Genomic DNA, 20,558 nt, shown 5'->3' on the forward strand with positions numbered 1-20,558 from the left:
TTTCCATTGGTACCTAGGCACAGCTGTTTTATTCCCTTGTTTACTTTAATATCAATGGCACTTGATAGAGGGATGAGACAGTAAGAGGAAGATGAGCAGATGTGCTGGAGTGACTGTACAGTTATACAATTTTCCATCCATGGGGGGTAGTTCAGAATTATTTTAAAGGGTCATACTTTATGTCGATACTTTATTTTAAGATACGTAGAACGGTAGAACCTATGCTACGGAAGCAATCTTGAATTTAGGACTTGAAAGGTTTTTGATAATTGGGAATATAAACTGGATTTATTACTGCACATTGTACGCTGTTGGTTAAATACGTGGGTAAATTGAATCATGGCTGTCATTACACTTGAATGCATTTCAGTATGTAAGCGAATGTAGATGAGGCCGATTTAGTGACATTTCCTGCTCAGTGGTATGGATCCGCTCAGACAGTATCTAATAATGCTGTTATTGTGGATCAACTCATGGTTGAAATATGTTCTTAAGAGACTTTGTGGAGCTTTTCTAGCAGCCAATCGGTGGATGTCATCACCAGGCGTGAGATTTAAAGGAGCGCACAAAACTGAATCAGAGGAATGGGAAACCAGCGAGGCCCTCCGCACTTATGGCCATGGAGACGGACATGGAATCATGGTCACAGTCCAAACTAGCACACATGCATTCCATGTAAGTAACTACTTGAATTCAAACCCAGGAAGCCAGGAAACCCGGAAGCCAGAAACTCTACCGCTCAGTCTAAGGGGAACCCCTCCTGGCCGTGGGAATATTAGACTTCTGAGTTTCAGGCAGGGCTACCCGGTAAAGGTCACTGCACCAATGTGACCTCCTGGGTTAGAACCCTGTGGAACCCTGGTCCAGGGTTCCAATCCAGATAGTTAAATTGGGGGCTTATCCGCGTTTCGCTAGCTGATATGGACAAAATCAAATTTTCAAATATGATGTTTTTTTTAACCAAAATACCTCCATGTCGATATTGTGGGGATGACTATATGTGCTTCCACAAAATATTTAAGCAATGAGATTTTTGATAAATAATCAGTTATGCCTATATAATAGATAAGTTGGTAAATATTCGAACAGCTACAGAACAGTCAGGTGAGTTCAGAAAATTACATCACTTTACAGCAATGCAGACTTACCAGGAAAAGACAACACTTGTGCCAATTTATAATATGATCACATACAATATCTTATCTCATAAGCCCGACAACTACATTTATGTAGCTTATACTACATATTGCTCAATTGACTAGGGGTGAATCCCCTTTGGTCGAGTGGTAGCTGTTTGGTTTCTTATGCATGGCATCCCGGGGAAAGATTGCAGGCAGTTAGATGGGAACATTTCAGCATTAAAGTAAATGTGTTGTATTCAGTGTGCATGTTGAATTAGATCATGATGAGATCAACATTGCTTCATAATGGTTCTACACTCCATTTCTAAGGTGGATATCCGAAGGCTCTCGGAGTGCAGCGAGTACTTCAGAGGCCTGTCCCAGTCCAGAATGAGAGAGACCTCAGATAGCCTCATCAGCCTGGACTACGTGTCTTCCTCTGTCTTCTATCATCTCTTAGAGTTCTCGTTCTGTGGTCAATTTCAGGTTTCCCAAGAGGAGCTTGGAGGACACATCCAGGTGGGCAGATTGTCACATCTTTGATTGAACTGTACCGATTTCTCTGCAAAGCCAGACACACTCAACATATCCACAAATCCACCAGAATTTCTCGCTCTCTTTCTGACTATGCAGGTGGCCAGTTACCTCCTGGCTGAGGGCTTCCTCTCAAAGTGTCTATCAGCCTTGGCAGAGGAACTCAGCCCTGATAACTGTTTGTCCTACCTGTCTCTGGCTCAGGAGATATGCTGTAATGAGCTGAAGATGACCGTATTCATCTATCTGAGCAGAAACCTGCTAGAGCTGTCCCAACTCATCAGGTATAGCTTTGGTTTGATGCAGCCTAGCTATCCTCATTTTGTATTTTGATTACATGGCCATGTTCCATTTACCATTTACACCACATCATTCAATGTTGAGGCAATTCAGTTTTTCATGCAGAGACCGAGGTTTGTCTTTGTGGGCTGGGTTTGTTACTGGCTCTTCGCACCATGCTGTGGTTTTCTGAGGCTCTGCTACTGGTTAATACGGTTTCCTCAGGTGTTTGAATGAGGAGGAGCGAGAGGAAGTCATTCATCTGAGGACGCGGGGAGATAGGCGTCTCTGCAGTCTCAGGAAGGAGAACTTGACCACTTGGAATGACCCAGAAACGGAAGCTGCGCGACACATCTTCATCCTTGAGGCATCAGACGATGATGAGTATTGGCGCTCCATTGAACAGCTCCCTTTCAAGGCTGACAAGTGGTGTTTCACCACAGTAGTCCTGTATAACTACCTGTACATCATGGGGGGTTACAGGCATCGCATGAAAAGAGGCTGGGAGTTCAAGATGGCTTGCTTCAGGTATAACCCCATGACTGATACCTGGGTCTCCACAACTCCTCTGATCAAGGTGAGCTAAGTCTCCTCTCAAATGGATATCTGGTATTTTGGCATCGTGCACCAAAAAAAGCTGCTGGTTATCATTCTGTCTTTCTAAATTCTCTTGCATTGACAGGTAAGATATATGATACAGTTATGAAACTTGTCACAACCTCTGCTATCTCCACAGCACAGAAGACACTTCAGTGCAGCGGCATGTGGAGGCCGTATCTATGCTATAGGAGGCTGGTACTTGGATTCCCTGGTGACTCCTGACTCCGGCACATCCCTCTACACCGCTGTTGAATGTTACGACCCCTGGGAGGACACGTGGAGGTTTGTGTCCCATTCTTTTGCATTGGAAATGGGCATTTAAGATCCCCTACGTATATTTATTAGTGTGCGTTGTGAACTCTGCCCTATTAGGTTTGTATCCTCGCTACCACTCACTGACTTCCAGTTCACCATGTCGCTGTCCCATGATGTTCCACTGGCCACTAGCCTTGGGCACTGCCTCTATGTGTTGGGAAACATCCAGAGGACAGGGGAGAAACTGGTTCTGCAGTATGACACCACACAAGGTAAGGCACAACAGCAGCTCTATCCCAACAGAGAAAGATTATTGACCCCAGCCCGCAGTGGCCTGAGCTTATCTATTTTGTAATTGCATGAGTTGCTGTCTGTCAGTTTTGTCTTCATTTGCATGTCATTATTAAGATTATTAAAATGTTGTCATCAGTATTCAAATGTACAATTAAGGCCTTAAACCACTTAAGGCCTATTTTCACATCGAAAATAGACGATCTACAACACTAAGCGCTGTGAGCCTGTAGATCCAAAACAAATTGGGATTATTCAGTCCCACAAGAATGATTATTTGTTACCTCCACCAATGGTGTTGGACGGTGGTCATGTTTTCACCCAGTTCCATTTGTCTGATTTATTTATTAATTAGATTTTTTGGGGGGACTTTTCTGCTTCTATTCCATAGTACAGTTGAGATAGACAGGAAACAGGGAGAGAGAGTCGGGGAGTGACATGCAGCGACTCACTGGTAGACCATCCGGGCCACTTCCAGTTGTTCAAATGATAATCATGCTGCTATCCATTTATCACATATTGAAAATGTGTGAATACAACACTCTAATACAATCTTGTTTTATCGTGAAAATATTGAATTGAACTTTTTCCCAAGGGATAAGCTGCATCCTTGTCAGAGATTAGAATCAATCTTTATTGTCAAATCACATGTTTGCAAATAGTACAGTGGTACAAAGGATAACACAAAAGACATACAATAATATACAACATCAACATGACATCAACCTAGTACCAATAAAACGTATACAGTAAACAGTTGGGGGGGGGTCATTTCTGGTGTTAAGCTTAGACGTTACAAGGACCAGTTACAACTTGCAGACATGTGCTCTTTTATGGCAGTTTTGAAGGAGGGTAAGGAGTCACACTTTGTGATGTCTGTTGGTAGGGCATTCCACATTTTGGTGGCATAGCAGTAGAACAAATTTGATCCCATGTTTGTGCCGAATCTGGGTTGAGTGACATCAGTGGAGCTCCCCCTGGTTTTGTGCCTGTGTGTGTCTTTTACGCTATTGAAGTAGTCTGACAGGTATCCCTGTTTTCTTGCGTATCTTGAAGACCAGGCCCATTGCAAGTTGCTTTACTCTGTCCTCTACCCTTGAGCCATCCCACCCTAGCATAATGACTGCAGGGATTAGGTGATTAGGTGATTCTGGGTGTGAGGCCAAGTAGAAACATGACCAGTTTTTTTTTAGAGGTCTGCAGCTTTTTTTTAAATGCCTTTGTGGTGCTAAACTACCATGAGGTACATACATAGTCAAAATGACATTGGATGACATTGGATGCTCATCATTGTGCAGTTAAAATATAGGTAAAAGAAGAGTATAAAAGAAAGTTCTCCACTCTACTGAGTGCATTTTGTAGTTACATGATTATTACTGACAAGGCAAATAATAACAAGGTATCTAATCAGCTATGTCAGCTTCTGTCCGTGAAAATGTAACCTATTCAGCGGGTCATTTGATCGTGCTGTCTCACCTTTTCACAGGATGTTACATAAATAGGAGTCCCTTACCCTGTTTTTCTCCTCTAGACTCATGGTCTGAGCTACTCCCCACACTGACCAGAGCTGAAGCAGACCTCCCCACCCTCTACTTCCTGGGTGCCACCGACAGGCTGCTTGTGATTGGAGGAAACAACTCTGAGAATGTGGTGACATCATTCTGTGTGCATTCTCAAAAGTGGGGTCAGGTAAGAAGCAAGAAGAGACAACTGACAAGAAGACTCTGTTAATGTTTATCACTAAAGTATTACTTCCATCATTCATTGATATGCATAACTAACGTTGGACCCTTCTCTCTTCCTGCAGGTGCATGGGACTCAGAAGATGGCCTTTGCAGGGCAGGGCACAGTTTTAGGAGACCAACTGTTCATGCCAGGCATAGAGTACAACAGCATAGTAAGGCTGAACCTCCAGTCCCTCTCCCTGAGCATCCTTCCTCCTCTTCCTATATCCACCCGCTATGAGGCCGTCTTTCACCTACACTTTTGATACAATACTTGGTTGTTGCTGTCCTCCCCCCCCCCCCCATGCATATTGTGATTATGTAACATTTTGTGATTGACGAGAATACACAAGCTGAATTTAACAGTAAAGTATTCCATCTTGAAAGCAATGGTGGATTATAGTGACCTGGATATAGAGTGTGTGACCTTTTGTGAGTCAAGGCTACTCCATTAGCCTTGTGTTATGGTCCGGCTCCCAGACCACAACAAAGAAGGGAAACAGGCAAGGGATAAATGCAAAAATTTATGATTTTATTAAATAGAATAAGGAATGTAAATAGATAAAGCAAATGTCTCCAACAAAAACCTGGCAGGGAAACTAAACTGCCATACAAAGTAAGGGACTGAATCAAACAAACAATATGCTCTGTGTGGCCATGCTCAGGTGTTGCCCAGGTGGAAGAGAAAGAAGCACTGGGCAAGGTGGCTATTTTATAGTGATTGGAGGCCCTGGCCAGCTGCCTCCAATCCTTGATTGCCACCACTCTCCAACCAGGTCCCAGCACACTGAAAGGACATTGAGATTAGCAACTTGCACACAAACCCTGACATAGGCCATGGGGCCGTCACACTTGTTTACGTTTTACACGTTTTTGGTACTCAAGATGCAGTACGTAATAACATGTCCCTTTCAAATCTGAAAGGGAAGGCTAGGATCTGAATGAGTATTTATTGGAGTGTCAAGATATGTTACATACATACGTAGTTGAGTTAAGCAATGCTGATGAGGCTTTTACTTCTATTTCATTTCGTCTTTGTTCCCAAGCTGCCATGGGCATACGATGCCAATTTCAGGATAGTCATGGACAAACTGCAATGGCACAATGGCTTCAATGTATTCATGCCTGTTGTTCTTTGCATTGTTAGTTCATATTGCCTTCTATTCTAGACAAAGATAACACTTGATTTGATTGGGAGGATCATCACTTTAAACCTAATATGTACTTCTTCACATGGTCTCACTGCTCGCCAGAAATAACAGATTTTCTAAAGGACATAATTTAAAATCTGTTATTTTAGGCGAGCAGCGTGGCAGTGCAAAGTATCCTGTATTCCGGCCGACCGGCGGGCGGGCGGACGGACGGACCTCTGACATCAGTCACCATGACTGTCAGCCATAACCATATAAGGAGTTCCCAATGCAGCTACGCCCAAATATGGAGTGTCTAACCTCAATGTGTCGTCATGGCATTAGCAAACAATTCCGTCAGCTCCATATATGGGCACAAAAGGGGGCATGCCCATATATGAGCATATACTGATGACATCAGGGATCTCCGTATATGGGCATAAAAGGGACAAGGACTGACAGATACAGATATCTCCATATATGGGCATACCAGCATGCCCATAATGGGCATATACTGATGACATCAGGGATCTCCATATATGGGCATAAAAGGGACAAAGACTGATAAATACAGAAATCTGCATATATGGGCATATCAGTCAGATCAGCGGTGCGATGTAGGTGTGAGGGCGGCCCGAACCTCTAGTACATAAAATAGCCCTTATCCAGAGAATGACAGCTCATCACTGCCAAGTCTGTCATTGCATTTTGTCTTCTGGCTCTTTATTAGCAGAAGTGATTTTGTACTGGAGAACAGTACACTGTAGGCATATGAGGTTACCATCTAACTATGGTGTCTGGTTACAAACAGAAGCTTTCTATGAGGGAGGGAGGGGGAGGGAGAGGGAGAGGGAGGAAGGGAGAGAGAGAGTGTGTGTGTGTGCATGCACGTGTGTGTGCGTGTGTGTGTGCGTGTGTGTGTGTGTGTGTGTGTGTGTGTGTGTGTGTGTGTGTGTGTGTGTGTGTGTGTGTGTGTGTGTGTGTGTGTGTGTGTGTGTGTGTGTGTGTGTGTGTGTGTGTGTGTGTGTGTGTGTGTTGTGAGAGGCGGAGGGTTAGAGAGAACAGAGGGCACAACTCTGATCTCAGTACCTGAGGAAAGCCACTTCAAGGACACCGGAGTCACACAGAGTATACAAGACTGGGTCCAGAGGAATTTCACTGCCACTGTGACAGAAACCAATGTCACAACAACCTTCGTAAGCTGATTATAGTGCATCTGATTCAAAAAAGGTAAGAGGATTTTAGACTGTTCTGCATGCATCTTCTGAAGATAGATTTTCTAGTTGTTAACTGTAGTGCATTTAAAACTGCTAATACCACAGAAGGATATGACAGCTTTGAATAACAATGAAATATGAGTGACATTACGCTTTATGTGAGTTGTTGGGTGAACTGTAAACTGATAAAACATTTGTCATGGTTCAGATATAGACCAAAGAAAATGCGTACAAACCATTTGTTATTGTTTTTAGTTTAAAATATTGTGAGATGAGAACATAGTTAGTCTCTAAACTCATGGTTACCCAATGTATCTGTTTAATAGAATCTCATTTTGTTAAGTAAAGCAAGTGGAGCTCCCTTTGAAATGTGGACTGTACTCTCTGTTTATATTTTCATGCCCATCCTAGGCTAGAGCACATGCTTAACCGGTGCACTGCACCGCTATATCTGGTGGTTAACCTTTGTCCCACTTGGCTACTGTCCCCGTCGTATGACATGGAAAAAGAAATCCAAGCTTACCATGTCCCCCTGGCCCTAACAGAGACTTATTTATGATCTGTAAACACTCATTTGTGGAATTTGAAAAGACCAATGTACTCACTGTGAAATATTCTAAATGTAAAACCTCTATACTATGTATTTTTGTGTACCTTGAAATCCTATATCAGCGGGTCATGTTATAGATAACCATTGGAGGCAAACAGTACAGTACAAGCCCCTTCAGTAACACAATACAGCAATGAAACAGAACAATGCAAGGCTGACACAGAACAATAATTACTCAGTAGTCAAAATTGGCTATGGCCTATGCTACATAATTTGTGTTTGAGATTTGAAGAGTATATTAACTTATTTTGTCTTCTTTTTTTTCCTGGTTACTATGGTATAGTGGTATGGACCATATCAATTGTTATTGCCCATTCAGTGCCCATTATCTGGGTGTTAACATTGGTTCAGTTTACCAAAGGTACAGAGGTACAGTTCTACAATAATGCTAAAAGGATAACACAAAAAGCCCTGAGGGCTTGTTTCCATTGTGGTCCTGTGTATTCAATTCATCATTCAGTATAAAGACATACTATACAAGAGATCATCAATACAAGGAGCAGTAAAAGTATTATTTACATAAAAACATTGAGGGGTGATTCTTTTGGCAAGCTAGAAGACTTTTCTTGGGTCCAATTGCAAATTGCAGACAAGTGCTCTTTATGGCGGTTTTGAAGGAGGGTAGGGAATCGCACTTTTTGATGGCTGTTGGTAGGGCATTCCACATTTTGGTGGCATAATAGTAGATCCCCGACATCAGCGCAAGTCAACGTTGGTTGATGTTAATGCAAATTGCCACTGTTAGGCAACCGTTTCTGTTGTGCATGACTTCAGGACAGAACTTGATCAGTGAGAGAGAGACAGAGAGGGAGATATGGATAGGGAGGTTGTGTGTGATGTCATACCAGAGCTTGATCAGCGAGAGAGAGGGAGGGAGGAGAGAGCCTATTTCACCCACACAACCCACCAGTCACAACATTTTCTGTTGTGACTGACAAGTTGCCAGGCAACATTAAGTAACCTTGAATACCACTTATTACTGCAAGAGTGTGTGTGTGTGTGTGTGTGTGTGTGTGTGTGTGTGTGTGTGTGTGTGTGTGTGTGTGTGTGTGTGTGTGTGTGTGTGTGTGTGTGTGTGTGTGTGTGTGTGTGTGTGTGTGTGTGTGTGTGTGTGTGTGTGTGTGTGTGTGTGTTGAGCTCAATCAGGCTAATGGTTAACATTAGTTAGCTAGTTGATATGACTTTCCCTTCATAGCCGAGGCTACTCGATGCAATAGATCAACTCACCGATTCAAAGACAATTATTGATAGCCGATGAATTCTTCTGCAGTAGTTATAATCAAGCAAATGCAGCAGGTAAACTGCTGTGAGTTGATACTGTCGGCGTAACTGTAAATTGATCAAATATTGGTATTGTTGTGGTCAGGACTTACCGAAGGAAGGTCCAGAGATGGCGGAGGCGCACCAGGCGGTGGGCTTCCAGTTCACCGTACGACCAGATGGCCTGGACATTAAACTGAGCCAAGAGGTCATCAAAAACATCTACCTGTCAGGGGTGACAGCATGGAGGAAAAGAGCTATACAGTTTAAGGTAATAAACTGTAATACAGTGGTTCTCAGAGTTGGGTCCAGGGACGCTCAGGAGTCCTTGGGAGGGTTCCAGGGGGTCCCCAGCAAATTTGTTGTTAGTTCGGAGGACCCAAATGAACCCTTACGGGTCTGAAATTAAAAGTAGCTCATGATTAGCTTCCAGCTCTGACCTAGCAGGGTTTCAGAATCAGCTTTATTGTCACATCACAGGTTTACAGGTGTGAAGAAGTGTGTGAAATTATAGTTTTTCGTACAAGCTCCATCATTTGTAGTTTTCAGGAAAGGGAAGAAAACAGATAGATAGAAAGAAGCGAAAAGAATATACAAATATACATAGCATAAGCTATGTATATTTGTAGCTGTTTGTAAATAAACAGCAGCAGTAAATTAAAAATGAAAATAAACAGCAAAAGGTGCAGACATAAGGTGCAGCAATAGAACAGTAAAGTAATCTTTGTGTGCCTTACGAGCAGATGAGACAAGAAGTTTGAAAAGCTATGTAACTCAATATGTATACATGAAATTTCAATGTGAATTAGTCTATCATCATAGTAGATCATAGAGCATTTATCACCGTTGCCATGTGCAGGGACTGTGAATGCAAGTTGAATGGCATGGATTCAGGCCTGTTTGGAGAATGACATCACTGTTTCCCCCTCTTTAGAATGGTGTGTTAACTGGTGTCTACCCCGCCAGCCCGTCCAGCTGGTTGATAGTTGTCATCGCTATCATGAGCACCTTGTACATCCGCATTGACCCCTCTCTGGGCATGATCGACAGCATCGCAGAGAACCTACCGCAGAGGTCAGAAACCTTACAGCATATGTTATATTCACAGCATGCAAAGAGCATAAGAGTCACAGTTCTTAACAAAAAGTACAGTTTGTTTGCTTTCCATAGTGCCATCCATCCATTGCTAATTTGCATCTTCCTTTGTTCTCTATTCTCTCTTCCCTATTCTAACTCTTCCTGTAACTACAATGTTACAGGAAGAATGTTTCGCCCACTCTTTTACACCTGTAATCATGTGATATGACAATAAAGTTGTTTCTGATGAATGTAGTGTAACAAGATCAGCATTGTGCCTTCTTCTGAACAGAGACAGCATGTCAGTGCAGACCCGGACCGTGTTGAGTGTGATCCTGTTTGCCACTGGTCTGTGGCTGTTCCTCATCTACCTGTTGAGATACACTCTCAAAGCCCTGCTCTCCTACCATGGATGGATCTTTGAATCCCATGGAAAGATGTGCCCCTCTACTAAAGTGTGGCTGGTGCGTCTGTCCATTTATCTATGTGTTTATTTTTCTTTCCATCTTAGCTCTTATAGTCTGTAGACAGAGTATGTCCGCCCATTACACAGGGGGACAGCTAAAGGACCACACAGATGATCTGGTATATTTAGCTCATTGACTATGACTCAAGGTATACTTGACATTACTGTGTTGTAGACCATTTTCCAAAGCATGCCATGGTTTTCTTCAAGGAAGCCACTGGATTCCATTAATTTCCGTACGGTATGAAATCAACTTGGAGTGACTATGAAACTCTTTTTAAAGCACAGATTGATTTGAAAAGTCCAGCCAAAAATAGCCCCACTCCCTGGAGAAAAGATGGATTTACGATTACGAATGAAATTCAAACATCAGTGACATAAACCATGCAATAATGTTCAGCAGCAATTATTCAGGTATACCGCTTGTTTGGTGTAAACTGTAATGAGCTAACGCCATTCATTGGAAAATGAATATGAATAAAAACACAGATTTTGTATTTATTACGTTTTATACTAGCTTTGACATCATCTGTTTCCAGAGCTTGGTGAAGATGTTCTCGGGGCGCAGACCACTCCTCTACAGCTTCCAGGCTTCCTTGCCAAGGCAACATGTGCCTAGCGTGGATGACACCATCCTTAGGGTGAGGCTGGGGATGCGGTGGGACACTGACAATCTGTGTAATTAGAATCAGACTGTCCGGACTGACCTTCCATGACTATAATTACATCGAGAGTACAATCATACATCGCTATCGTATATGATTTGCAGATAACAGCAGTCCAATGTACTGACTTAACACGGCCCTGTCTTTTCCAACAGTACCTTGAGTCGGTCCGTCCACTGCTTGACAATCAACAGTACAATCAAATGGAGATTTTGGCCAATAACTTTAAAGATTCCATAGCACCCCGACTTCAGAGATACCTCATCCTCAAATCCTGGTGGACAGCAAATTATGTATGTATTCGTTAAGAAATTATTCTGAATTGGCAAATAATCCCGATAGAACCATGTGACATCATGTATTTCTTATCCTAGGTGAGTGACTGGTGGGAGGAGTACATCTACCTCAGAGGCAGGAGTCCTATCATGGTCAACAGTAACTTCTATGTCATGGTAAGAGAGTACATTGATGTTGTGTTCATTGCTTCGTTATCTGGCATAATAAGTGCTGAGTGGAAAACTGAGTGTTTTATTTTCATTCCTGAGCTGTTTAAGGGCTTAATGTTTTGCAAAATTCCCTCATTCGATAGCACCTGATGTTACACTGTGCCATACATGCATAAATGCGACTATAGAAGGCGGTCCAATTTGTTGCTTGTGTAATTAGCTACTGCCTTAGTAATTCAGACTTTAATTACACGTACGTAAATTGAAAGCACAAATTGTGTGAAAGGCTCAGCACAATTTGCCCTGCGTCATTCACATATGTCAGTCTGGCCCTTTGTGAATGGAATTCATTTTTATTATGGGTTGAATTGGGAACTTACCCATTTTCTTAGTACTCTTAATTACTTTACCACCCTGTTGGTTTACTAGCGTTCATGCCACTTTACTACAACCTTGCACTTTGTTCGTTGCTCTGGGTGTCTGCTAAATACTTAAATCTGAAATTGGAATCAATCCCAAAAGCCAAACATATTTTATGCCATATGATCCATAAATTTACCTATAATAGTGGAGAAACCTGAATGTTATGTGTGTTATGCTTGTTTCTCTGTGGCGTGTATGTTTGAATGAAGGACCTCCTGTACATGAGCCCAACACACAGGCAGGCTGCACGGGCAGGGAATGTGGTCAATGCGATGCTACAGTACAGACGCAAGCTGGAACGAGGAGAGCACGAGCCTGTAAATGTCTCCATTATTTTACCTGTTGTTTGTGAATCACTCTACTTCTACACTCCCTACATCTTCCTAGTCCTGTCTCATTATTCTCAAAACTTATACTCCTAATAATATTCTTGTTCATTCTCTCAGCACTCTTCTTTTGTTACCTGTTTGCTCAACAAAAACTAAACGCCCTTTTGCTCAATGCTCATATTGCTCTTATTGTTACTCTGCCTGTCTTATACAGCAGTGGTTCTCAACCTGTCGCCAGGGGGGTCTCCACATGATTCTTTTCCCCCCAGATGACAGTGAAGTGACAATTTAAGGAATTTTAAGACCTTTTTAATACAAAAAAAAAAGAAAAAAAGAAGACCATTACTGCATCAAAAGTAATCAACAAACTATACTATAAAAACCGGTCAAACATTGGCCAAATTGTCAAAAAATCACACCCTGTGTGAAGTGGGCGGTGTCTTGCTAGCTAATCACAATACTGAATGGAGTCAACCAATCATGTACAAAAGATAAATACATTTATTGAAACAGTCTTTATGATGGACGAAACCATAACTTGAAAAAAACCAATTTATGGTTTTTTTCAAGTTATGGTTGCTTATATAGGGCTATGCACATGTGTCATGTGACACTGGCCAATCACAGTCCTGAATAGATTGTGATTGGCCAATCACAGCGCAGGATAATTGTACAAATTTCCAAACCTCACTTTTAGGGCCGGTTTCACTGCCCAAGATATTTGTACATTTTTCCAAATCTCACTTATAGGGGCGGTTTCACCGCCCAAAAATATAAGAAAGAGGCATAAAATGTGACAATAGCAGATCTACAAGCTCACAACGCCTCGCAACGTGAGCTTGTAGAAAATTGCAAGCCTCAACTCCTACATTCCAAGTGCTTGTCAGGGTGGGGGGTCCCCAGTTCAAATATGATTCTTTTGGGGGGGTTGCGGCCTGAAAAGGTTGAGAACCACTGTTCTAAAGCAGCTTGGACTCATGACTGACATGTCTCTCTTTGTCCTTCCCAGCTGCGGGCCTTGGGCATCGTTCCTATGTGTTCTACTCAGATGGAGAGGGTGTTCAACACTACACGCTTGCCTGGGGTTGAGACAGGTATCATCATCCAAGCAACTTACAGTTCAACCAGTCATGCACTGTAAAATCCTCAGTGTTAATTTAGAGAGAGTGAGTGAGTGCTGCTTCGTAGTCGAAGTACACCTATGATATTTAACCTTTTTTTCTACCCTTTCTATGCTTTTGCAACATGGCCAAAAGTAACTGATCAGTTATTTTGTACTCTCTCACATTCAGACATTGTGCAGCACCTTACTGACCGGAAGCACTTGGTAGTCTACCACAAGGGCCGGTTCTTCCAGGTGTGGCTGTACACTGGGGGACGCCACCTCTTGCCCAGTGAGCTCGAAATGCAGTTCCAGAGGATCCTCAATGACACCACAGAGCCCCAGCCGGGAGAACTGAAACTGGCTGCCCTGACTGCAGGGAACAGGTACTGAACATCAAGGTTATGGTTTTGAATTTTTGAATTACGTTTTGAATCCATGATTTCCATTTCAGTTAGTTTGAATTTGTTTTTAAAATGGGTTTGCTAGTTTAGCTTAGTTTTTATTTTGTGAAAAGGCTTAGTTTAATTCAGGTTTTATTAGTTTTAGTGTTAGTTTTCATTTGTTATTGTAATGTGGGGCACTCAGGGGTGAGATTCAAAAAGCTCAGAATAGTTTTTCATGGTTCATGGTTTTAGTCAACACACAATACAGTTCGAGTTACTTTTTTATTTTGTTCAATAACTAAAATGTAATCCTTTTAGTTATTTCGGTCGTATAATGAACTATAATAATAGCCTTGTTGAACATGCGCACACACATATACTAACTAACACATGCACACACACACACACACACACACACACACACACACACACACACACACACACACACACACACACACACACACACACACATCATGGGATAGTAAACTGTCATTGTGCTCTCTTTCCCTCCCTTCTAGAATCCCTTGGGCCCGGGCTCGTATGAGGTACTTCAGCCATGGAGTGAACAGAGCGTCTCTAGACGCGGTCGAGTCGGCTGCCTTCTTCCTGACGCTGGATGATGAGGCGCAGGGTTATGACCCTGAGAGGCCCGGTTCACTGGATAGTTACGCCAAATCCCTGCTGCATGGGAAATGTTACGACAGGTACTGTATAGGCAGAGACTAAGATGAGGGAAGCCTCAAGCCTGTTAATGTTTTTAGCGGTGGTGGAAAAAGTGCTCACATTTTCTTACTTAAAGTAAAAGTATCAATAGAAATACTCTGTTGCAAGTAAAAGTCTGGAATTCAACATTTACTTAAATGTAAAAGTACAAAAGTATTGGTATCAAAATGTACTTAAATTACCAAAAGTAGAAAGTACTCATTATGCAGAATGTTTTCAAATGTATAAAATGTATGAAAATCTTTTGAAAATATCCGATTTACAAGCTCACAATGCGTTGCATCGCGACGCATTGTGTGTACAGTAATTGAGTTGATGTACTTAGTTACTTTACACCACTGGTTTTTAGTGCTGTGTTTCAATAATTAACTTATTTCCTTTTCTCTCAGGTGGTTTGACAAGTCTTTCAATTTGATCTCGTACACCAATGGCAAAATGGGTGTGAACACAGAACACTCCTGGGCAGACGCCCCGATCGTGGGACACATGTGGGAGGTACGGTATACACAAATACCCAGTGAAGTATTTTAAATCAGTCTTTCCAAAGTATGTCATTAATCAGTAATGCTCAACCAACCATCATTGCCCCTATCTGTGTTTATGTAGTATGTCCTCGCAACAGACTGTTTCCATCTTGGCTACACTGAGGAGGGACACTGCAAGGGGGACGTGAACAAGGGCCTGCCTCCCCCCACTAGGTTACAGTGGCAGATTCCAAAAGAAGTATGACATTATAACCACATACTGTATGATATATAATAAAATGTCATCATAGAGATAAACGGTTTATGGTTCAATTCTGCCAAGAAATAATTCTCTTTAAATTATTTGCCAATGCCCAACTGATGGCCTAACCACAGTTGTTACCGCTTAACTTTAAAAAATAAATAGGCTGCCTTCAAAAGGCCACAAGTATTGTTGAAAATGTGTTTTCCTCCCTCTTAGTGCCGAGAAATCACTGAGAGTTCATACCGGTTTGCCAAGAACATTGCTGATGACGTGGACTTCCATGGCTGTCTGTTTAAAGAGTTTGGGAAAGGTCTGATTAAGAAGAGCAGAACCAGCCCAGATGCCTTCATTCAGCTGGCTCTGCAGCTGGCCCAGTTCAGGGTAGGTTCAGGGGTTTTCAAAGTGGGGTCCACGGACCCCCAGGGGTCCTTGAGGGGGTTCCAAGGGGTCCCCAGCTAAATGAGTTAACCCATTAAGACCTGACCTTCTAAATCAGTAGTTCTCACACTTTCAAGATTTTTCAAAAATGTTCAAAAATAGCAGATGTACAAGCTTGCAGCGCGGCACAACGTGACACGCTGTGAGCTTGTACATCTGCTATTTTTGAATAGCCAACGCAAAAATTAAAATTGACACCGATGCTTTCCCGGTTTGAATTAATATAGCATTAACCCTATCTGCTATTTGAAAATAGCTCACAACGTCCACAACGCGCCATGATGCGACGAATTGTGAGCTTGTAGATTTGCTGTTGTCAAAGATTCTTGATAATGTTTTCTTTTGGGAACATTTAAACAACACAAAATCTTGTATGAGGGTCCCTGGCACAAAAGTAGTTTCAGATAGGGGCCCACGGCCAAATACATTTACATTTTGGAGTCCTTGACATGAAAGAATTTGAGAATCACTGTTATAGAATATGCTCCAGTGTGCATTCTCCACAATGCATTCGCTATGTTAGTTGTTAATCACTGTTGTCTTTCCTCCGTATCAACATACCGTTGCTGTCAGACAGAAAACTTGTACAGTATGTCCAAAACCGTACATTCTCAGGAAAGAAAAAGTGTTCCAAAGGTTCCAATGCAGTTATTATTTAGTCACAAACTATTGTTGATACTTTCAATGGTTAAACATAAGGGTCACATCACTAGTTTGGTTACGTGAAAATACCAAATCTACAAGCTGGAGTGTAATATGGGGCATCAACTTATGACGAGAAAAACATAAAAAGATGAAATATGGAGTTGTTTCTGCCCAACAGCAACAATATGCTCCACAGTAACTAAACTGGTGTAAATGTGTTCTTACTGTAGGACCAGGGAGTGTTCTGTCTGACGTACGAGTCGTCCATGACTCGTATGTACCGAGATGGTCGCACAGAGACTGTGCGTTCCTGCACCTCTGAAGCTGTGGCCTTTGTTAGAGCCATGGAAGACCAGGGGGCAACAGTAAGCATGCACGCATGCACGCATGCACGCACGCACGCACGCACGCACGCACGCACGCACGCACGCACGCACGCACGCACGCACGCACGCACGCACGCACGCACGCACACACACACACACACACACACACACACACACACACACACACACACACACACACACACACACACACACACGCAAACACACACGCAAACACATCAATCATGATCAATCAATACAGTTATTCTGAGATGACACAATTGGTCAAGCAGACTTGCTTACCAATTTACTTACGTAAAGGAGCACCCAAAAAATTACATATTTTCTATCAATTACACACCATTCATGGAATTGTTTTTGTTGCATTCCTGAGCCATTAATTTCATGACCAGCCACCCCGTCATCGACAATTGGCTCAGTATTGCGACAAAAACAAGAATCTCCACAAATTCAAGGCTTCATGGGGTGTGTAATTGATAGAAAATAACACATTTTTTGGGTGAACTACTCCTTTAAGCATACGCCCCCCCCCCCCCTTCATGGACAGTCAGACTTTGAGCTATCCAATGTCAGATTTGAGTGCTAGCAGTTTGTCTCATGACTAACATGGTGACCTCAGTGGTTAGGTTACACTGTCTCTACTGGGACTAGGTGACCATGACCCAGAGACAGCGGTCTGGTCTCACCTGTCAACTCCACGGACCCTGATCTCCTCAGCTGAGGTTTGCCCGTCATCCGTGCGGAGGGTGAATCTGTTTGCTGTGACATTAACGTGACATCACCCCACAGGTCATTTGTGAGCAGTCCACCATTGGGCAGGCTAAGAACATTGTGTCTGACCCCTCCCATGTATTATACCCTGAGTATGAGTTACTGCCGTCAGGTAGGAGGTACAGGGTCCCTGCATGGAGCTATAATAAGTTCGAGCACTCTTTTGTCCCTCTGTTAATCACACTCCTCAATGGAGGTGGTGCTAAGGTGTTGCTCTTGTTGCACTATGTATGTTGGTTGGGGTGGTATATCATGCTGGAGGGTGATGTATAGGCCTAAATGACTATTAGGGTTGTACGTGTCTCTGTGTGAATGGTAATGTATTGTATTGTGTATGTATGCTGCTGGTCCGTGTCTCCAAGACAGATTTCTCCCAAGGGAGACAAAATAAAGTAACCTTGAACTAAACCTTGACATACTAAGTCTTGAATGTCCAGAGATAAGAGTTTGTTGTTTTTTGTTCTGTTTCTGTGATCAGACTGCCCAGAGACTTTCCCTGTTCCGCCAAGCAGCAGATAAGCATCAGAACATGTACAGGCTGGCCATGACTGGCTCTGGTATCGACCGCCATCTCTTCTGTCTCTACATCATGTCCAAATATCTGGGTGTCGACTCCCCGTTTCTTAAAAAGGTCAGTGGCAGTGGGTCATTTCAGGGGTGTATACAGGTATTCTGTGCATTTTAGATATCACACAAACCACAGACCTTCTTCCTGACTGTCTTCACTCTTCCATATCTGTATCTCTTTCTCTCCCTTTATATTATATACAGTATATATGGAATGACTCGGTGCATAACTGTAGTCCTGGGTTTCCCGAAGGTGGTATACCCATTTCTGGTTCTGGTCCAGTTTCCCATAGCTTTAATTGATTAGTACGTCAGCAGATTTATACCGGGAATGTCATACTGTGTTTCCGGTTCAAATCTGTTGCCTCACCAATCAAGTGAGGCTATTTGAAACTGAACCGAATAGGAAACAGAACCCGGGACTGCAGTTTAGTTCAAGGTATAAGGGGATCTTGTACCTTGAACACACTGTTCAGTATACCTGACATGTGTTTTGTCACTTTATTAATAAAAAGAATTGGGAGCATTAAGACGGTGCGACGTGGATCTTTTGCCTCTCTCCAGCGTTGCCCATGTGATCCAGCACCTGTTGAAATATTTGTTTGGATGTGCGTGCACCCCTTGGACTGCTACTGACATGATACTGACAGTGATACTGACACAATGATACTGACATGGTACTGACTATGATACTGACCATGATACTGATAATGATACTGACCATGATACTGACTCTTTTGGATGTCGGTATAAGTGTAAAAATAATTTGTTACGCTCCTCGGACACTGTAGCAGTAGTAATAAAGACAAACAGTAAAATTATAATCAACAAACAATAAAATAATGATCAACTGTGTATACAGTAGCAGCAGTACACCATTGTTGCCAGTAGAGGGCAGGGGGACTCCACACATAATTGTTCACTTATACACAAAGTGAGCAATTGTTCTGCATTAAGCTTATTATCGCCCAGGCATTTGTCTTTGCACAAGGTTATCCAACCAAGGGCAAGGCTGAATGCCAGATAAGAATTTGTTTATCATATAACCAACCATAGCCTTATTTTTTCCACAAAGTAATGAGAAAATAGCATTTGATCAATCCTTTAATTGAATAAATAGTTAAACATCACTAGTATCAATGAGGAAGTGCAGAATAAATGACAAAAATGCATAGGCCTATATAAATTCTTGGTTCACACCATCTTAACCCTTTCTAATGTCCCCTGTGCCCTACTACAACACTAATCTCATCCGTGTTCTGTAGGTTCTTTCGGAGCCATGGAAGTTGTCCACCAGCCAAACACCTCAGCAGCAACTCAACTTGGTTGACCTCAACAAGTTCCCAAACTATGTAGGCGCTGGTGTGGGGTTCGGCCCGGTGAGTTCACCGCTTAACACACAACAAACGAGTACAAAATTCAGCACCTGCTTCATTCTGCCTCTGCAAGAGGCTTGTAAACATACAGTTAAAAATAAGGCTTGTAAATCATGTGTTATGTGAGGGTGATGTACAGTACAATGAAAAGGGACAATGGCACTTCTCTGCCCCCAGGTGGCCGATGATGGTTATGGAGTATCTTATATCATCATTGGAGAGAACCTCATCACATTCCACATCTCCAGCAAGTTCTCCTGCCCTGAAACAGTAAGAACACCCAACACCGACTTTCATAGCTATAATAAGAAACTAATAAATATCAATAAAGTAACTATATATATTTTTTTTAATCTAAATTTCTGTTGAACACTTCTGGTCAATTTCTCTTCCTTGTTCTTCCTTCAAGGACTCATTCCGCTTTGGTCAGAATATTCGGAAGGCCATGTTGGATATCCAAGCACTTTTTATGCCTGAAAACAACAAAAAGGAGCAGCATGGAAAGCAGACAGAGCTAGCTAATGGCAAGAAAGAAGAGTAACAGCTAACTATCAATGGATGGATAAACCTATAGACCTCTGCACCGGTCTTTAGCATGACTACAAAGCAATGTTCCAGGACTGTTGTTGACTTCAGATCAGTTTGGTCAAGATTTTCTGGTGGGTCACAAAAACACCTCAAAGGTGGTGAACATTGGGTCTGTTACCAACTCAACATTGCTCAATAATGGCACATTTTTCTTGCATTCGTTGTAATTTTGATATGAAATTATTTTGACTTTTTAGGTCTTTGTCAATATGTGCATATGTAAATATCCTTGAAGCATTCAGTACTGTATATGTTTGGAAATTTTAGTCCTTTATTACGTGTCAGTATTTATTAATTAGCTGTTCTGTTCATACGTGTTCATTTCTGATGCGCCACATAAAAGAAAATGCTTGCTAAAGCAAGAAGAAATACATTTATGAATCATCACTCATTATACTGTGGGTTCTTAGGTCCAACAAGAAAGAAACCTTGCGTGCGCCATTGGTTATACACATGGGTCTG

The 20,558-nt window shown here is 42.3% G+C and overlaps 2 protein-coding genes across 4 annotated transcripts; both read left to right on the forward strand.

The window, feature by feature from the left end:
- Positions 1-531: 531 nt before the first annotated feature.
- Positions 532-5,074, forward strand: LOC308092208 (kelch repeat and BTB domain-containing protein 11; the record flags this gene model as incomplete). The annotated part of the gene is made up of 8 exons (XM_080438053.1): positions 532-675; positions 1,452-1,640; positions 1,755-1,939; positions 2,160-2,511; positions 2,671-2,816; positions 2,907-3,061; positions 4,612-4,769; positions 4,888-5,074. The coding sequence occupies 8 exons, from the start codon at positions 532-534 to the stop codon at positions 5,068-5,070; spliced, it is 1,512 nt and encodes a 503-aa protein (XP_080294179.1). The 3' UTR covers positions 5,071-5,074.
- Positions 5,075-6,921: 1,847 nt separating this feature from the next.
- cpt1b (carnitine palmitoyltransferase 1B (muscle)) lies at positions 6,922-20,489 on the forward strand. Of its 3 annotated transcripts, none has more exons than XM_080438364.1 (19): positions 6,922-7,182; positions 9,140-9,292; positions 9,956-10,095; positions 10,391-10,562; positions 11,104-11,205; positions 11,385-11,522; positions 11,604-11,681; positions 12,308-12,415; positions 13,437-13,521; positions 13,720-13,915; positions 14,434-14,619; positions 15,028-15,133; positions 15,245-15,361; positions 15,584-15,748; positions 16,681-16,815; positions 18,044-18,196; positions 19,398-19,511; positions 19,686-19,778; positions 19,918-20,489. In XM_080438364.1, the coding sequence occupies exons 2-19, from the start codon at positions 9,152-9,154 to the stop codon at positions 20,047-20,049; spliced, it is 2,361 nt and encodes a 786-aa protein (XP_080294490.1). In that variant the 5' UTR covers positions 6,922-7,182; positions 9,140-9,151; the 3' UTR covers positions 20,050-20,489. The 3 variants fall into 3 exon arrangements, with proteins under 3 accessions (XP_080294490.1, XP_080294489.1, XP_080294491.1); XM_080438363.1 differs by having other exon boundaries at positions 6,923-7,164; positions 9,128-9,292; XM_080438365.1 differs by lacking the exons at positions 6,922-7,182; positions 9,140-9,292; positions 9,956-10,095; positions 10,391-10,562 and adding an exon at positions 10,855-10,978.
- The last annotated feature ends 69 nt before the right edge of the window (positions 20,490-20,558 follow it).

This window comes from Gymnoscopelus braueri (genome assembly GCF_963280865.1).
Source record: "Gymnoscopelus braueri genome assembly, chromosome: 9".
NCBI classification, from domain to species: domain Eukaryota; kingdom Metazoa; phylum Chordata; class Actinopteri; order Myctophiformes; family Myctophidae; genus Gymnoscopelus; species Gymnoscopelus braueri.

Coding starts and splice junctions, on each gene's coding strand:
- cpt1b (XM_080438364.1), top strand. CDS start 9,152: ATGGCGGAGGCGCACCAGGCGGTGGGCTTCCAGTTCACCGTACGACCA. Junction 10,096..10,390: donor GCAGAGAACCTACCGCAGAG/GTCAGAAACCTT, acceptor TCTTCTGAACAG/AGACAGCATGTCAGTGCAGA. Junction 19,512..19,685: donor CTGGTGTGGGGTTCGGCCCG/GTGAGTTCACCG, acceptor CTCTGCCCCCAG/GTGGCCGATGATGGTTATGG.